Source organism: Hyaena hyaena, unplaced genomic scaffold (genome assembly GCF_003009895.1).
Source record: "Hyaena hyaena isolate Hyena2069 unplaced genomic scaffold, ASM300989v1 scaffold_109, whole genome shotgun sequence".
Taxonomy (NCBI): Eukaryota; Metazoa; Chordata; class Mammalia; order Carnivora; family Hyaenidae; genus Hyaena; species Hyaena hyaena.
The window spans coordinates 96,298-115,560 of record NW_024080740.1 but is presented as its reverse complement, the minus strand read 5'-3'; the positions used below and the strand labels follow the sequence as shown (position 1 = coordinate 115,560).

The window sequence follows — 19,263 nt, the reverse complement described above, 5'->3', positions numbered from 1 at the left end:
AGTCTCAGCATTAAGCCTTTTTGTTTAAGAATTCATATAAAGAAACACTTGAATTGTTATTAGCTAGATTACTGTAGGCAGGAGAGCAGAATCATGAAAAGTTAGTCTGAAACCAGTTCCGATCTCTCAGCTACTCTTAACATTTTCACAGTCCTTCTTAGAGCCTATGGACTTTTCATTTTTTTTGTGTCTTTTACATCTCAAGATTTATGAATAGAGCAAAATCTGCTGGGAACAATCTTCGTATCTTCCATTTAAAGATAATTTTAGAAAGAAAGGGGAAGGATATGGAAAGTTGATGGGTGATTATATATACAAACGTGGTATAAATGGGAAAAAAACTATAAACTTTAAGTGAAATGTGAGTTAGAATCCTAATTTACCATGTTGGCTGTGTGGTTCGGATCAATTTAATTAATTTCTCTGAAATTCATTTTCCTCATTTGTAATATGGAGATATTACTATCAAGTTTTCCAGTTGTTGTATCAGATAAAACATATAAAGGTTTTAAACATATTTGCCTCATATAGTATATTTGTAAGCATTTATACGGTGTTATCACTATATAAGATTCATCTCAGTTTTGTAAGGGAATTCTTTTAGGGAAAAATATCAGAAATCATTTTGATGCAGTTTGAAGAGACAACTACATGTTGAATATGCAAATGTTGCAAATGAATACTGTAAACCAGAAAAAATTATAAATAGTAGAATGACAACCTTAGCAGGATGTAGTATAAAGTACCAAAATTTAATAACAAAAACAAAAAAACCCCAGGGGCGCTTGGGTGGCTCATTTGGTTAATGTCCTACTCTTGGTTTTGGCTCAGGTCATAATCTCCCGATTCATGGGATTGAGCATTGCATCAGGCTCAGCACTGACAGCACAAAGCCTGATTGGGACTCTCCACCCCTCCCCCCAACCCGCCCCTCCCTCATTCGTGCTCTCTCCCTCTCTCTAAAATAAAAAATTTAAATAAGAATAAAAACAAAAAAACACTGAAAGCATTGGATTTTAAGGACTTTACTGTGAATTCCATTGACTTTTTAAAAGTCTGAAAATTAGAGGAAGACATGACCTCATGTAAAGGGGATTAATTAAAGTCTTATTGAGAGGATATTAGTGACTGGTGGAATGATTAAAAACCAAGCATAAGCGAAGAGGAGCATTTATCTATCTACAAGGATAAAAGATCACTCTGCCCTCAGACTTCTCTGGCGCCACTGTGAGGAGACCATGAACAATATTACAAAGTTTGTACTTAGTCAAGTTGTGCTTCATATCTAAAGGCAGTAGTAGTCAGTCTTAAGCCTGCAAGAATTTAGAATATAGCACCAATAAGCACTATTACAAAAATTACTTGCTCAAACCCAGCCAAAAAACATGACATTAATGAAGAACTTACATATAAAGGAGCTGTAATAAAAGGATTTAATGAGCATGGAATCCAATTTAATACATATCCAAGATTAAGCAGTCATGGGAATTACTGTATAATTTATAGAATGTAAACTATGCAAAATTTTACAGAATAAAAATAGTTCACAGAAATTGAATGTTTTGGGGAGTTTTTATGTGCTGATTTCCACATTTCTCACAGCAAGAAATTGATAGGTACTATCTAAAAATGAAATATGTAGTTTTTTTTTTTTTTTTTTTACAAATAGTTTATTGTCAAATTAGTTTCTACATAACACTCAGTGCTCATCCCCAAAGTGCCCTCCTTCATGCCCATCCCCCCCCCCCCCACATCCATCAGTCCTCAGTTTTTGTCAGCATTCAATATGTAGTTTTTAAAAAGGGCCTCCAATTGCTTTATATTTTTCATAGTCTTATCTTTAGAAGGATCATTAAGAGGAGTCATAAATTTTAGCTCACTTTCAAAGTTCATTTAGATTCATTAATTTCCCTTTTTTTCTGTAAATTCAATTAAATCTAACTTAATAGGTTAAATCTTTAAAATAGCATGATTGACAATTCTAGTTCTATAAACCTATAGGAAAATGGTTAAGAATCTAAATTCTTTTTTTATATTTACTTGTTTTGTTTGTTTATTTATTTAGAAGCCATGCAAACCAGGAAGGAGCAGAGAGAGAAGGGGGGAGAGAAAGAGAGAATCCCAAGCAGGCTCTGTGCTCAGTGCAGAGTCTGACACTGGGCTTGATCTCACGAGCCTGGGATCATGACTTGAGCTGAAATCAAGAATTGAGCACTAACCTAGCTGAGCCACCCAGGCGCCCCAGGAATCTGAATTCATGATACACATTGCTAGTGTGATGTGAAGATTACTAACCTTTCTGAGTTTATCTGTAAAACGGGAATGATAGTCCCTTGTTTATGGTTTACAGTTACCCCATGTAAATGTCTCAGTACAGAGCTCACCTGTTAACTACAGTTATCTCTTTTCCCATATATGTTATTTATAAAGATGTTATTCCTATCTATAATAATATTACCAGATATTAATGATAGTTGTTTCTGAGTGATGGGATTTGAGGTGTTTTCTTTCTTTTATATGGTAGTTCTGTATTCTATATTGCTTGATTTCTTTTTTACAATGAGTAACACAAAGCTGTTGTTTAAAAAATAAAAATATAAATTTTAGTTGTTCCAGCACTTCTTTTGCATCTGAAATTTCTGTTGTTGAGCCTGATAATCTATATTTTTAAAATGTTCCTCAAATGATTTTGATTATGTATCAGATTTAGAAAGCAGTTGACATTGAGAACTTCCTTCCACTTAATTTTAATGAACATATTATAGACCCCAGTAATGTGCAACTTAGTTATATAGTGTCTTCCAGTCTGGTCTGCTTTAGCACTCTTGTTAAGAATCTGAAGAGGGAGGGAGGATGGGCTAAATAAGAGGCATTAAGGAATCTACACCTGAAGTCATTGTTGCACCATATGCCACCTAACTTGGATATAAATTTAAAAATTAATTAAAAAAGAAAAAGTGAAACAAACAAAAGAAACTGAAGAGTTGAGGGTGCTGATTTTTGCCAAAAATCGGAGTAGGTCTTGGGGTACATTGTACCTATTTCATCCCAGGTGACTGTTTTATTCCAGGAACAGGAAAATAAAATGGGAACAAACAGAAATTTAGTCAGAAGGCAAGAGTCTTTGAAATTGGAAGGGGATGGGATAAAAACAACAGGAATGAGCCAGCATATTTTGACTGCTAGTGCTCTGGAGGAAGATGGGAAAGAGGATGGTAGCCATTTAACAGCACCACACAATATTTTTTAATTAAAAACAAGTTTTTTAACATCCAGAAGTCAATTGACTTCCCTCTACTCACCCCAGAACAGGTGTGTTGCTAAAAAGCACCACCTCAGCTGAGAAAACCCTATCCATAAATATGTCATTAGTTTTCTACAAACAGTACATCATCCATGCTGCAAAAGTAGAGTTATTCTGAAGCTGTTGTGGGAAATGGTAGGGTAGCAGGTTAGTATTCATAGTTACTGGAGCTATATCAGTACTTAATTCACTTCATATATCTGCTATGATGATGGAAGAAATATGGATTTTCTCTGGTGCGGCACGTCTTTTCCCTTCTCAGTCACAGTGCTTTCTGTCTAAAGTGGTACTGAACACCACTGTGACTGTTGCTTTCTCCTCCAATACCAGGAGTAGTAAGACTACTTCAGTGGAAAGTTCAATTGGACTGTGTCCTTCTAAGACTGTGAAGTGATTATATCTAGTATATAGTGACGAAAGTCACAGCCTGTACAGAAAATCAAAACTAGTGAACTAGAAGGCAGAGTGTCAGAGAATTAGAAGGGGTGGAGTGAATTGCTTACAGTGTGGCTCCTACATGATGCTGTCTGCTAATGTTACCTTAATAGCTTTCCTTCAGGTTTATTGCTTCAATCTTATTCTGCCAATCTTTTTATATTTACCATAAAAAGTTTAGAGTTGTGATACCTTTCATTCACTTCTCTTGGCTTCGTGTTTCCAATTCATGGTACTTTCAAATTACTTCTGTTGGTAAAGTCTTGATAATGTACACTCTTACTAAAGGGAGAATTCCAGATTCTTGAGTAGTTCTCTTTGGCTTTTTTTTTTACCCCCTTATATAATGATTTATATAATGATTCAACAGTTCTATACATTTCTCAGTGCTCATCACAGTAAGTGTACTCTTCTTAATCTCCTTTATCAATCTCACCCATCCCCTACCAACCTCCCCTCTGCCAGCCACCAGTTTTCTGTATTTAAGACTCTGGTTTTCTGGTTTTTATCTTTTATTCTTTGTTTGCTTGTTTTATTTCTTAAACGACACATGTGTCAAATCATATGGTATTTGTCTTTCTCTGACTTCATTTAGCATTACACCCTCTAGTTCCACCCTCGTTATTGTAAATGTAAAGATATCATTCTTTTTATGGCTGAGTAATATTTGTGTGTGTGTGTGTGTGTGTGTGTGTGTGTGTGTGTGTGTATCCATCCCACATCTTCTTTATCCATTCGTCTATGGGCGAACACTTGGGTTGCTTTTATATCTTGGCTATTGTAAATAATCCTGCAATAAACATAGGGTTGCGTATATCTTTTCATGTTAGTGGTTTTTTTTTTTTTTTTAAATATTTTATTTATTTCTAGGAGAGAGAGAGAGAGCATGAGCAGGGGAGGGTCAGAGAGAGAGGGAGTCACAGACTGAAACAGGCTCCAGGCTCTGAGCTGGCAGTCAGCACAGAGCCCGACGCGGGGCTCGAACCCACGAACCGCGAGATCATGACCTAAGCGAAAGTCGGACGCTTAACCGACTAAGCCACCCAGGCGCCCCTCATGTTAGTGGTTTTAAAATTTTCTTTGGATAAGTATCCTGTACTGAAATTACTGGATCATATGGTAATTCTATTTTTAAATTATTTGAGGAACCTGCATACTGTTTCCCACAGTGGCTGCACCAACAGTGTACAAGATTTCCTTTTTCTTCACATCTTTGCCAAAACTTGTTAGTTCTTGCCCTTTTGATTCTGGCCATGCTGACAGGTGTGAGGTGATATCTCATTGTAGTTTTGATTTGCTTTTTCCTGATAATTAGTGATGTTTAGCATCTTTCCATATGTCTATTGACCATTTATACGTTGTCTTTGGAAAAATATCTATTCAGGTCCTCTTCCTATTTTTAATCAGATTATTCGGGGTGTTTTGGTGTTGAGTTTATGTTCTTTCTGTATTTCAGATATATCATTTGCAAATAATCTTGAGGGTCTTAGAATTTCAAAAGAATCATTTAAACCAGGAGGAATATTTTCCCTGGGATTGCAGATTATACCTTTTGGGTAAAAGGATTTCACTAAAGATCAATCTAAATGGGGAAAAGAGGACAATAGCAAGAGAGAATTTGAGACTCACTCTCAGGGAAAATAGCAACAAGATTTGGTAAACTTATTTCTGCTTTTTCTCCTGGAAATGGATAGGGAAGTTGAGTGGGACATACATACTCTTCACTTAGGAAGGCTTACTTTTCTGAACTTTAGAATGCAGTTAAGGTAGAACAAAGGAAGTAAGTAAACAAGTGCCTGCCAGTTTCATATGGGTAATTTATATCTCAAGGATTATTGAGCAACTTTGCTCACACTATCTTTACTTTATCTTCACTTTCCCCTTGGGATCATCCTTCTCAAACTTGAATTACTATCCTGGAGAGGACCTGTGATATGAGACATAAGATGATCATAGTATAGTTCCATGACATGACAATTTTACTTATAGATTTGAGGATAAATACTTTTGTATTAAACATATGTATATTAAATATATATTAAAAGGAATAAAGTAAAAGATTACATGAAGGTATTTTTTTAGTATAAATTTTTTACTAAAGTAATTGTTAATATAGAAAAGTATATAAATCCAAAATGTCAAATATCAAGCTTGGTGAATATCACAAAGATAATTATGTAACCACTAATTTTATTTTGATATTAGCATAGTTTCTTTGTGTTTGAATGACACATCTTTTTCCATCCTTTTGCTCTTAACTTTCTGAATATATTTAATGTGTGTCTCTTATAAGCAGCATGTAGATGGGTTTATTTTTTTCTGTAGTCTGACTGGCAATCTTTATCATTGAATTAGTTTTCAGTCTTTTTACGTTACTGTCATTGGTGGTATATTTACATTAAAGTCAGTCATATTACTATTTTTTTCTGTTTGTTTCATCTGTTCTTTATCCACTTCTCCCTTTTCCTTGTCTTAATTTTGATTATTATTTTACATTTCACTTTTTCTGTTTTAGTTATGTATTTTTTATTAATGATTATACTAGCAATTACATAATATATCCTTAGTCTTTTAAAGTCTTATATTAATAGTTTTATTACTTTTGGACAATAGTAGGATTTTAGAACACAAACTCTGTCCTCCCCACAATTTTAGTACAAGTTTTGCCATTTGTTTTAATGACAGTAGTAATATTTGTGAGGTATTCTATATATTAATTTTTACATAATACATAATGTATACCATGTAATATGAGCTACCAAAAGAGAAAAAAATAAATTTAACTATTTTGACAACAAAAAAGAGAAAGAATGTGGCAAGCAGGCTTGGGCTCACAAAAGATTCTAGTTGGGAAGAACAGGAAATTCTGTGTGCAAATACTGATCTATTTATCCATGTTCCACCCTAACAATGATTCTCCAAGTTACCACTCATCTACTTTATTGAATTGTCCATAAAGTGTGTTTTGCAGTAAATAAAGAGATAAAAGTTAAATGTTCTTAGAAATGTTCTCCTATATGGAAGGAATTAACCTTCCCATATGGCTAAAAGTTAATCAACTTTTTTTTCCCCTCATAGTATGTATATTGCTTTATAATTTATAACATCTTGCTAATTTTTTTCTTACAGAAATAAATTTTCGGGAAATGGCCTCTAAATCTTGGCTGAATTTTTTAACCTTCCTTTGTGGATCTGCAATTGGATTTTTTTTATGTTCTCAGCTATTAAGTATATTTTTGAGAGAACAGGTTGATATCCAGCCTAATATTCTTCATAATGATCCTCATGCTAGGCATTCAGATGATAATGGACAGAATCATCTAGAAGGACAGATGAACTTCAATGCAGATTCTAGCCAACATAAAGGTATGGTTCGCTTTATTAAGGAGTAAACAGAAACGGTATTTTTCAGTCTGCATAAGTGTTGTGAGAATTGGAAAAAGGAATTTATTTGAATTTTGTTATACACAGTATCTTTTGATAAAAGTGAGCTTAATTCCTGATATTTAATGACAATTCTTGGTTTGTCTCAGCAGAAGGAAATTGCTGAAACCCAGATTTATTTAGGGAGTAAGCTATTAATTTTGAATTCATTTTTAAGTAGAGATAGTTCAGAAACTGTAATTTGGGAAAAGGCAGAACTTTTCAGATTAGATTTGTTTTTGAAAATATTCATTTAGCCTAATTTTGTTATTGTTTATATCTGTGTCTTTGGTTTTTGCTATTGTCTTATTTTGGTCTTAGTTTTTTACTTAGCCTTGTCCTACAGAAACTTAAGAGGTATATATATAAATCTCAATTTTTCAATTTATATTTTTATCAGTAGCTAACATAAGTAATCTTTTCACCCTCTAAGAGGGATAAAAACTTAGGAGGTAGGAACTAAGGATGTGTAATGACTTCATTTTCTCCTGATCACCTACCTCTAACAGGATGTTCTCAGTTGTGTCCTGTAGGTGACCCCTTTAAGTGTTACTTTTCTCCAAGTTTCTGTCCTTTGACTGTTTCTTTTGTGTGATGTTATCAATTCCTATAATTTTAGTTCCCATCTATTCTTTACTGTCTTTATCTTAGCTCAGTTCCTAACACTGAAAAGACGTTAACATCATTCAAAGATGCCTGCAAGTGTGATTTATTTGACAAAAAAGAATACAGTAGCTTGAAAACAATTGGAGTTTTGGAATGCAGAGGGTCCCCCAATTAATTGTTTCTTGTATCTTTTTGGCAATACATTACTTCTGCCTCTTAAGCAGAGGGTGGGGGATGAAGTACCACATTCTGGGTGAGTTATTATGAACTGGCAAGCACATGCATACCATTTCACATTATGTCATATTGTGTAAATGTTTATAAAACTCTGATTCAGCTCTGAGTAGGTGCTCTGTGTTCTTATCGTAGAGCAGTTGATCACCATTATGTAGCATTGCTCCAGACTGTCAAAGGAACAGTTGGAGCCATGCTTTTCTACTACTAGTAGGCTGTATCAGGTCACTGTAGGGGCATATATTAGGTACCTACTTGTCCTGCTTGATGGTCCACATCTGTCTAAGCTAGAAACTGAAATCTTTGTAGATGTCTTCCTTCACTTACCGATCAATCCCATTTTTCTTAAGTTCTAACATTCTACTTCTTTACCATTTTTCAGATTTCTTCTCTCAGTTCATTTCCCCTCGTTCAGGCCTTCAGTTATACCCATGTACCTACACTCAACCAAACTTCAGTCTACCTCTTGTCTTTTCTTATGGTAAACTTCTACTCATTTAAAGACCCATTTTCTGCATCATCTCTGTTTCCTGATTTTGCTTTATCCCTTTGTTCTGGCCAAGTTCCCAGTCCACTATTCTATAGGATTTATCAGCTGCAGCTCCCTTATTCCTCAACATATTGAACCTTTTGTACAGAGTTCTACTATAGCATCTCTGTTAGTGTGTGTCAAATACTGGCTTGCATGCCACGGTCTCCTGCAAGATCATGAATTCTCTTGTAGTAGGACATATATATGTCTTACTCCTCTTTTTATCTCCTGTGCCAGCATATGTCTACAACAAAGCAATTAATGAATGCATAATTTAAAAATGACAAAGAATATCTCTACCACATCCCAGCAATGGGGAGAAGGTTATCTTGCTCAAAGTAAAACATCAAGAAGTCCTGCATCTACCATTTTCCCTATTCATCCAGTATTTTGTTTATCTATAGCCACGAGATTGGGCCCCTCAAGTACATGAAACGTGAATGCTCGCTGACTGAAAATAGGGTGATTTTGTCTGTTTTTGAATTGTGAATTATTGATACTCAGAGGGACATGAGAATATTTTCATTCCATGGCCAATCTTGCTCAACATTGTATTCCCTCTCAATCTATTAACTGGAAATTTATGTCTCCACTTGTTAATTTTTCACAGAACTGAGCTTTCATAACTCATCAGTTGACCTTACCTTTAAGGATATGCTTCGTCAAGATTCTGCCTGTAGTATTACCACAAAAACTAGGGTTTTGCAGATTCATGCTGGTCTACATCTACATAAGTATTCAATACATAAGTGTTGAAATTGGGATTAAATAGTTGGAAGCTTTCATGGTAGTTTAACAGAGTAATTTTTGTCTAAAATTAAAAATTAAGAATTAGGACTTATAGTTTATAATTCTTTTTTTTAGTTTTATTTTTCTGGTAATTCATTTTTTAGCATATTTATAAAAGTATAGATCTCTAACTATTGAAATAAAAATTGATCCTTCACCAAGCACTGGTATAGAATCTTAAATTGGAGTCTTCCTTTAAACCAATAATACTCAGAATGTGGTTCTGGCCTGACAGTGTGAATTATTTGTTACCAGTCTGCACCCAGACAAGGAGTTTGCATGAGGCTATAACTCATTTAAGCTCACTGCTTTGTTCAATGGACTTTTTGTGGGGTTTAGCAAGACTTCCTTGATGAAAGAAATAATATATTGTTTTATTTTCTGGCATAAGCTCCCTATTTACAAAGGAGTACTTTGAAAAATACTGCTCTAGACAGTCTTGGAAATACTACTGCTACCTATTCTGTTCTGTTTCTGGCTGATTGGTTTGCATTTTGGAATGAAATATGGTACTATGAGGAGTAATCTCAACTTTATTAACCCCGCTTCTTCAAACTGAGATGGTCATGAAAGCCTTTTTTAAAGTCACGTCAGGGTACTTGTATAAATTCATAGCAGTGAACTCTTGTGGACTTGATAATGAACTGCTACTTCAGTAGTAGCATGTCTTTCCTGTCCTTCAGAAGCTTATTCAGAGCTGTGAGAAATTCCTTCAGTGTTCTGTTGTGAACCAGTAGAAGCTTTCCTTGTAGAATGGATTGAAAAGCAGAGACTAAGACTGCCTTATATGTATACAGATCTCCAAGAGAACTTGGAGATTAAAATGTAGATTTAGATTCAGTAGGTCTGGGGTAAGGCCTGAGATTCTGCATTCCTAACAAACTCCCAGATGATGCTGATCCTGTTTGGTCAATAAACCACCGTTCAATAGTGAGAATCTTTCTAAGTCATAGTGGCAATTCTTATTAATGCCAATGAATCTCCTGGCCAAGACTGATAGGAAACCAATAAATCAGAATGTCAGATCATATCAGGTTGAGTTTTGCTTTCTTTCAGCTAAATTACTAATGCTAGAAAGATAAATAGAAGGGGTCTTTGAAATTGTGTAAGAAAACGTTTTCTTCAATATAATTTATTTGCATTTTATATTTATGTAAATATAACTCGAAATTTTTTTTGTTTAATAGATGAGAACACAGACATCGCCGAATACCTCTATCAAAAGGTTAAAATTCTTTGCTGGGTTATGACAGGGCCTCAAAATCTAGAGAAAAAGGCCAAACACGTCAAAGCTACATGGGCCCAGCATTGTAATAAAGTATTGTTTATGAGTTCAGTAGAAAATAAAGACTTCCCTACTGTGGGACTAAAAACCAGAGAAGGCAGAGACCAACTTTATTGGAAAACAATTAAAGCTTTTCAGTATGTTCATGATCATTATTTAGAAGATGCTCATTGGTTTATGAAAGCAGATGATGATACATATGTTGTACTAGATAATTTGAGATGGCTTCTCTCAAAATACAACCCTGAAGACCCCATTTACTTTGGGAGAAGATTCAAGCCCTACGTAAAGCAGGGCTACATGAGTGGAGGAGCAGGATATGTACTGAGCAAAGAAGCCTTGAAAAGATTTGTTAATGCATTTAAAACTAACAAATGTACACATAGTTCATCCATTGAAGACTTAGCACTGGGGAAATGCATGGAAGTTATGAATGTAGAAGCAGGAGACTCCAGAGATATCGATGGAAAAGAAACTTTTCATCCCTTTGTACCAGAACACCACTTAATCAAGGGTTATCTACCTAAAAACTTTTGGTACTGGAATTACAACTATTATCCTGCTATAGAGGTAAGTTTAGAAATTTTATTACTATATAAATACTTAGACTGACTTTTATTTACTTAAAAAAAAAACCTAGCAATTAAATAATGTGTTTCTTTAGTACCAATAACTAAGAATCTCCTTTACTCTTTTTATATAGAGTGGCAATGTATAATAAAATAGAATGTGAATGTCACCAATAGTAATTCAATAAATATTGGCACTTTTATATGTCAGACACTAAAGATATAGTGGTGAATATAGCCAAGTTCCAGTTCTCGTGAACCTGATAACATTAACAGTGTATTATGAACCTTACATTCTGGATGCAGAGGCATACAATAAACAGGCAGACTAGTAAAGATAAAATATGATTTTATGTAGTAAGAAGTGCCCTGAAGTAAAATAAAGCCAGGTAAGGGGATAGAGAGTAACCCAGAGTGCTAAGGGGTACCCTAGTTTGGGTGATTGCAGAATGTATCTCTAAGGGGTGACTTTTGAAAAGAAATCTGAGTGAGGTTAGAGAGCAGGCTGTGTGAAGATCTGGGTAAAGAGCCTTCAAGGTTTCAGGAACAGTGCATGGAAACACTTTGTGTTTCAGAAAGACCTAGTTTCAAATCTTCTCCCACTTAATAGTTGAATGTCTCTGGATGGACAGAATTTTCCTAAGTTTTGAGCCTGAGTTGCCTCATCTGGAAAATGGACCTGATCTACCTGTCTTGCTCAATTGTGATTACAGTGTAGTACAGTGCCTGTCAGACAGTAAGCACTTAATAAGCCTTAGCTCTCACTGGGCACTTTAGCCTACATTCCTGAGAATTTTATCTAAAATACATTATTTTAATAGATACTTCAGATGTACAGCCAAATATTTGAGAATTAGTATCTTGTACCCACCAGCTAGCTTCATCAAATACTAATCTTTGCCACATTTGCTTCCTTTTTTAAAAGAAAATAGTAAAGATACAGTGGAGGCTTCTGTACCCTCCCCAATCCAGTTTTCTTATCTCCTTCCTCAGTGTTAACCACTTTTCATGAATTAATGTTTGTCATTACCATGCATGGTTGTATCTTTTTTCCTACATATTTATGTATCCATAAATAATATATAGTATTGTTTTGTAGGTTTTTAAACAAATGAAATTATTCTGTAAAAATCCTTGAACATTTGCTCTTTTCATATAACATTAAAATTTATCAACATTAATACCTATATATGCTTCATTAATTTAGGCTGCTGTGTAATCTAAAGTATGTGTATATGGTAATTGATCCATTCGCCTGCTGATAAACATTTAGAAGTTTGTTTCCAGTTTTTCCCTGTTATGAACATTGTAGCAGTGAATGACTGAAGGAGACCAGGAATCAAACCTAGCTTTTATGTTCATATCTGTTAATAATGCATGTAGGCAAGTCATTAGTATTAGTACTCTCTGCCCTCTTTTTTCTGGCCGTAAGAAACAAATAATACATACATGCTAGCATTTTCATCTTCCCAGGCCAGTTTTCTCAAATCACTATCTTGGGCAGTTGTTCTCAACTGTGGGCTTTTGTTTTTCTGGACATTTGGCAAAGTCTGGAGACATTTTTGGTTGTTAACTGGGGGGCTGCACTGGCATCGAGTGGATAGAAACCCACAAGATTGTAAACCCACTCCATGCTAACCCTCACAATGCATAGGACAGCTCCCCACAATAAAGAATTATCTGGCCTAACATGTCAGTAACACTGAGGTTAAGAAACCTTGACCTAGAACAACTGATCTGATCATTAATCAGTTTTGAAAACTTGGAAGCAATTCACTACTGCTTCTGATGTCAACCACCAGTCTATTCTTGGTACCTACACAGGCACAATAGCTATTCCTTCCAGTAATTCTGCATTTAATAGGTGACAAAACTGAGACTCAGAAAAATCAAGTAATTTGTCTTTCCTGATAGTCAAGGCAATATTGCAGACCACTCTGATTCTAAAACTTGTGTGAGTTCCTCTCCATGATTAATGGGATATGTGCCCCAAAGGGAAGAGCTGAGGAATGTTAGAATTCTGTTGTTGGGATGAAATTCCACTTTAATAAGTAAACAGTTTAAAATTTGATTCTGGGACGCCTGGGTGGCTCAGTCAGTTAAGCTTCTGACTTTGGCTCAGATCATGATCTCATGGTTCGTGGGTTCTAGCCCCACATCGGGTTCTCTGCTGTCAACAGAGCCCGCTTCAGATCCTCTGCCCCCCTCTCTCCTGGCCTGTCCTCTACTTGTTCTCTCTCTCTTTCTCTCTCTCTCAAAATAAGTAAACTTAAAAAAATAAAAATTTTTTATTTCTATGTATTGAGGCTGTTTGAAGCCTTATGCTAGCCTTTTATTGCTATTGTAGATGCGACAATTTCCTAGACTATAAAACAGATGTATTCCCAAGTCCGCTTTTTGATAGTCTATTTTTGTTTTGTTCTGGTGAGTCCTTGGGTGCTTTTGTGGTATAAATTTTTCTTAGTGTAATCTGACCATTCCAGGATTACTTGACTTCTTCCCTTCCTAATTCTGTATCCCTTCCCATACAAAAATATATCCAAACCTAAAATTATTACAAATACATATAACAAAGACACCTAAATGCATATAAGAATTTATTAAGAGTGTCTGATACTGGTTACACATACAATTACAGTAAAGGCACATCCTAATTGTTACATTTTGTAACCAGTAAAATATTCTTCTTTCCCTTTAAGAGTGCTACCCACAACTCCCACCTACAAATAGGGTGTACCTAACAATATACTTTATATGAACAAAATAAATATTTCTATTGATACATCTTTTATTTAAATTGTAGTTTTTAAAATGGATGCAAAATTTATGTTCTGTCTGTCAAAATGTATTCAATTATATTGAAGACAATAAAAGACTTTAAGTACCAAAATTGACCCAACGTCCTAATCCTGCCTGTTTTTCCCAGGAAGTTCTATATAAACACAATGTGAAATCAAACTTCTATTTTTATCCATTCATCATTTAATAAATTTTCTTCTCCCTAAGTGAATTATGATTTTCAGAGTTATCCTAAATCTCATACATATGCATTTTCTTTGTAGTAATCATTAGAAACACAATGTGGAAAAATATTATTTTAGTAAGTCAGTTTGTGAGATACTACAGTTGATCAAAGAGTTCTCTTCCTAATTTGGTTGTTTAGAACGTGTTCTTCATGCAACTCCCTTCTCACACCACTTTCTCACTTTCCTAGAAGTAAGTTTATTCCCTCAGACTAAAGTCTGTTTCCTAGAAATCACCTTCACCAGAGAATTTGTAATCAGTCTCAATATAGTGGATTTAAAATAGTGTGTAAACATACACGCGCGCACACACACACACACGTATATCCCTCCTATGTGTGAAATTGCTTTTTTTGTAGGTCAGAAATTATCAAATCACAATTTATTCTATTCTTCAGTTTTATTTGCAGTAACCATCATCTGAAACTTATTGATGCATGGTTAAGGAAGAGAGCTCCTGATTTTTCCAATTTGTTAGCTGATTATTACTGTATAATTTTTTTTCATTTCTAATTGTTTGTTTATTTTTGAGAGACAAAAAGTGCAAGGGAGGGAGGGGCAGAGAGAGAGGGAGACCGCATCGGAAGCAGGCTCTAGGCTCTGAGCTGTCAGCACAGCACCCAGTGCAGGGCTCCAACTCATGAACTTTGAGATCATGACTTGAGCCAAAGTCAGATGCTTAACCAACTGACCCACCCAGGTGCCCCTTTTCCAGTACCATTTTTTAACTGTCTTATTTTCATTACTGATTTAAAATATCTCCTGCATCACATACTGTAGTGTTACTTATAGTAGAATTGGTATCTGGTATTTCATTTCTATTCCACTGTCATATTTGGTTTTACCTAAGCACCATATTGTTTTGAACTTTGTAGCTTTACAAAATTTTGAAGTTATGAATCTAAGAGTGTATATTCCTCTACTTTGTCTCTCAGATTGTTTTGGTAACACTGTGCCTTTATACTTATGCATAAATTTATTAATTTAGGGACAATGGATGTCTTTGGAATTTTAAATTTTATTTTAGGTCCTTTAGTAAAGCTTTATATTTTCTACAGATTTTATTTCTTCTTAAGTATCTCCCATTTTTAAATTTTTAAATATTTATTTCTTTAGAGAGAGAGTGAGCAGGGGATGGGCAAAGAGAGAGAGAAAGCGAGAACTGCAAGTAGGCTCTGCACTATCAGCACAGAGCCCTACACAGGGCTTGAATTCATGAACCGTGAGGTCATGACCTGAGCCAATATAAACACTTGGACACTTAACCAGATGAACCACCAAGGCGCCCTCTCCCTTTGTTTTTAATATTTTTGTTACTATTCTACTTGGGCTCTTCTCAAAAACTTTTTAAATGGTGTATATGAAAGCTGTCATTTCTTAAAAACATCTTTAAAATCCAGTTCCTGGATTCCCTATTTCAGATGATTTTTTACTTGATTCTCTTGAGTTTTGGTAGTGACCATAATTACATGCAAATAATAATTTTGTTTCTAATAGTTATAGCTGTTCTCTTTTATTGTCTTATTGCTTATAAATCTTAATAACAGTATCCTGGCCATCTAGCAAAAAGACAATAATGCAATAGAGTAAAATAATGCAGTAAATCTTATCAAAAATATTATTACAGTATTTCAGGGTCATATAAAATTGCTTTCAGAAAGGATTAGGAATTTAAAACTAATAGCTATTGATCTAGTCCTTTAGTTTAATATGCACTGACCAGTCTAGTAGCCACTACCCAGGTATGACTGTTGAGTATTTGAAATGTGGCTAGTCCAAATTGAGATGTGCTGTAGTATAAAATTCCTACCTGATTTCAAGGACTTAGCATAAATAAAAAGAATGATTTAATAATCTTAAAATATTGATTGCATATTGAAAAAAGAATAATATGGATATATTTAGTTAAAATATTTTCAAATTAATTTCACTTTTTTAGTTGTTTTTTTTTTAATAATTAACATTTAATTTTGGAGAGTGCATGAGTTAGGGGAGAGGTGCAGAGCTGAAGAGAGAGAGTATCCTAAGCAGGATTCACACTCAGCTCAGAGCCCAACGTAGGGCTCAATCCCACAACCCCAGGATTATGACCTGAGCCAAAATCAGGAGTTGGATGCACAACTAACTGAGCCACCCAGGCACCCCTCACTTTTTTACTTTTTAAATACGGCTACCAGATTTTAAAGTGCATTATGTGGTTCACATATATCTATTGGGCAGAGGTGGTTTGATGATCACAGGTTGACTTACCTGTTTACTTTTCAGATTTGTTCCCATCCTTACATTGCCTTGAAGGTGTAAGAAATAGGCACCAAATAATTTTCCAGTGCCTACATGGTTGTCCAGAAACCTCACATATCCAGTGTTTATTTCAAAGGAAAGTTCAGAGAGAAGAGCAGAGAAAATATAGTGGACAATTCCTTGATAATTTTTATACTGCATTGTAAGCTACCTCCTTCCAAACGTGAATTATTAAATGTTCAGTATGAATCTTCACTGAGAACTTGCCAGAGTATCTTTCTTCTTCGGTCCTTGCAAAGACATTAGATAGAGTGTAAAGCTTTGTTTGAGTTACCTGGGTAAAACATTCTGTAGATGCCAATTCTAACTCCAGAATAACCTATTGTTTAATTCTGGGGCCAGTTTTGTGTTTTTTCTGTTACATTCTTTTTTTTCCTGTTTCTTTGTTGTATTTTTATTATTGTCTTGTTTTTGTCTTTTTTAAACCTGTTCTCATACCAGTTCTGTTAGGAATCTATGGGAGTTATATATCTGAACAAATGTTTATGACCTACTTATTAGGGCTACCTAAATGTGATTATTAATAATGTCAGCATTTATTGAGCATTTGCTATAGGCTAAGCTGGTCCCAAGCATTTTACAAACATTATCTCCTTTAAGTAACCTTTTGCAGATTAAGAAATTGAAGCTTACATAGAGATTAATTAACTTGCCCAAGGTCATACACTAGTAGGCAGAATTTGACACTAGTAGACAAATTTGGATTCAAACTTAGATTTGACTCAGCACTTCCTCTCAAATACTATACTGTTTGGGTTGATGTGCAGATGAAGTATTAGGTTGCAGACATGTAATGGGCAAGGGCTTGTAGTCACAGAAATGGTCCAAAGATGTTTTTCTGAGGTTGAGCCAAGCAAAAATTTATTGTGAGAACATTGTGAAGAAAAAGCAAAACTCAGAAATAGAGCTTCATCCTTTATATAGCTGCCCCTTTCATTCGAGCAAGTCTCAAGATTCTTTTCTGCAAAAACACTATAGATTCTAAGAGAATATTATTTCAGTGAGGTGTATTTTAGCAATTTTCATGTTTACTTTTAAATTATTACGAACTCTAAAAACTCTTGGTTTTTTCTACAGGTTTTCCTGCTTTACCTTGCTAGCTTTAATGCTTGGATTCTGTTAATATTTCCTTTATCAGTATGTGAATATTGTATGTTAACTGTGTACAGTTTCTTAATAATGCCTGTTTCCATTACTTTTTTAGGGTCCTGGTTGCTGTTCTGATCTTGCAGTTTCTTTTCACTATGTTGATTCTACAACTATGTATGAGTTAGAATACCTCGTTTATCATCTTCGTCCATATGGTTATTTATATAGATATCAACCTGCCTTACCTGAGAATATACTAAAAGAAAGAAGTCAAGCATACAAAACTGAAGATCCAAAAGTAAAACAAGAACCCTTGACGGAAAAACATAAATGAAGAGGTAAACTGTCTAGCACTGCACTGAAGAACTGCATTTCTGATACAGAACACTGGAGTCCCAGTGAGGAATTCTAAGTGAACATTCCATATTAGAAATCTTTCATATGAATGACTGTAAAGCTTTAAGTGAGCCGTGAAGTCTGTTAAAATGTGTTTTGATACAGTTATATATATATATATATATATATATAATATATATATATATATGAAAAACTTGTGTTTCTAAAACGGTGGCCAGGCAGAGGGACTAGAAACAAGATTTTGTTGTCTGTTCTTGACCACAGGTATTATTTTACTGAGAAACTAGAACATTTAAATTTTCTAAAACTATACTGCACATATTAGTAACACACACACAATGCTAAAGTTCTGCCTTAAAGAAAAGTTTAGAAGGAAATATTGTTTAATGTTATTTATAAACTCAAGACATGAGTTTACATTTGCAGTATGATATAAATGAACCAACCCCCACCCCCACACAGACACACACATGCAATTTTTGTCTAATGAAAATTTTCCTGTGATGATAATTAGCAGTATTTCTTCCAGACAAGGTAAAATAAGAATGGCACTTGCCCTGAAGTGCATTAATAAAACCACATTTTGAAATTATATGGGCCTTGACTGTATTATATACTTGGTTCTAATTAGTAGTTAATGTTTTACTGAGTCCCCGTTGTCTCTTTTCTAAATATGTTTATTCTTGAATACAATTTTAATTATTAATATTTATTTACTCAAAGCATTAATAACATTCTATAAATATGCATTTTAAAATATTTTGTTCCCAAATTTGCCCATTGTTAATTATGGGTAACTAATAAATAGTAAATTTAATGCTATTTGGGGATGCTTTTCTTAGATCAGTGCCACTCTCAGGAATTACTAAGTGACATTTTTAATTGATTATTTAAAACTCATTCCAGCTATGTAATTATAGTTCTTTTCATTATCATCCTGTTGAGAGATGAAAATTTGTTTATGCCTTTCATAACTTGTTTAAAGCAGAGTTTAAACATTTATTTTTAAGTTCTGAGGTGGCTATTAGTTACACTGGCAAAATAATTTGAATGTAAGATTTTTGACCAGAGTTAATTAAAAACATTAGGAAAAAAGAGTGCTTAAATAAATTGAAATATGTCAGATATTAAAAGACCAAATACTTAATTCATGAATAACATCCTGAAATTTGATGCTGACTTAATATTTTGGGATTTTTTAAAATTAATTTTTTTTTGCCAATGGATAATTGTAACAATACACATTTAACACTGTCATCAAAAATACATTCATAAATATTTCATTCTAATTTTAGTGACTCTATTTAAAGAATTTC

The 19,263-nt window shown here is 34.3% G+C and overlaps 1 protein-coding gene across 2 annotated transcripts in view; it reads left to right on the top strand.

Moving 5' to 3' along the window:
* Positions 1-18,097, top strand: part of C1GALT1 (core 1 synthase, glycoprotein-N-acetylgalactosamine 3-beta-galactosyltransferase 1) — a 35,005-nt gene extending 16,908 nt beyond the window's left edge. For both annotated transcript variants that reach the window (XM_039236242.1, XM_039236243.1), the window contains exons 2-4: positions 6,869-7,105; positions 10,511-11,178; positions 17,706-18,097. In XM_039236242.1, coding sequence (XP_039092173.1) covers positions 6,886-7,105; positions 10,511-11,178; positions 17,706-17,924 — 1,107 coding nt within the window. In that variant the 5' untranslated portion in view covers positions 6,869-6,885 and the 3' untranslated portion in view covers positions 17,925-18,097. The remainder of the gene's footprint in view (positions 1-6,868; positions 7,106-10,510; positions 11,179-17,705) is intronic.
* The last annotated feature ends 1,166 nt before the right edge of the window (positions 18,098-19,263 follow it).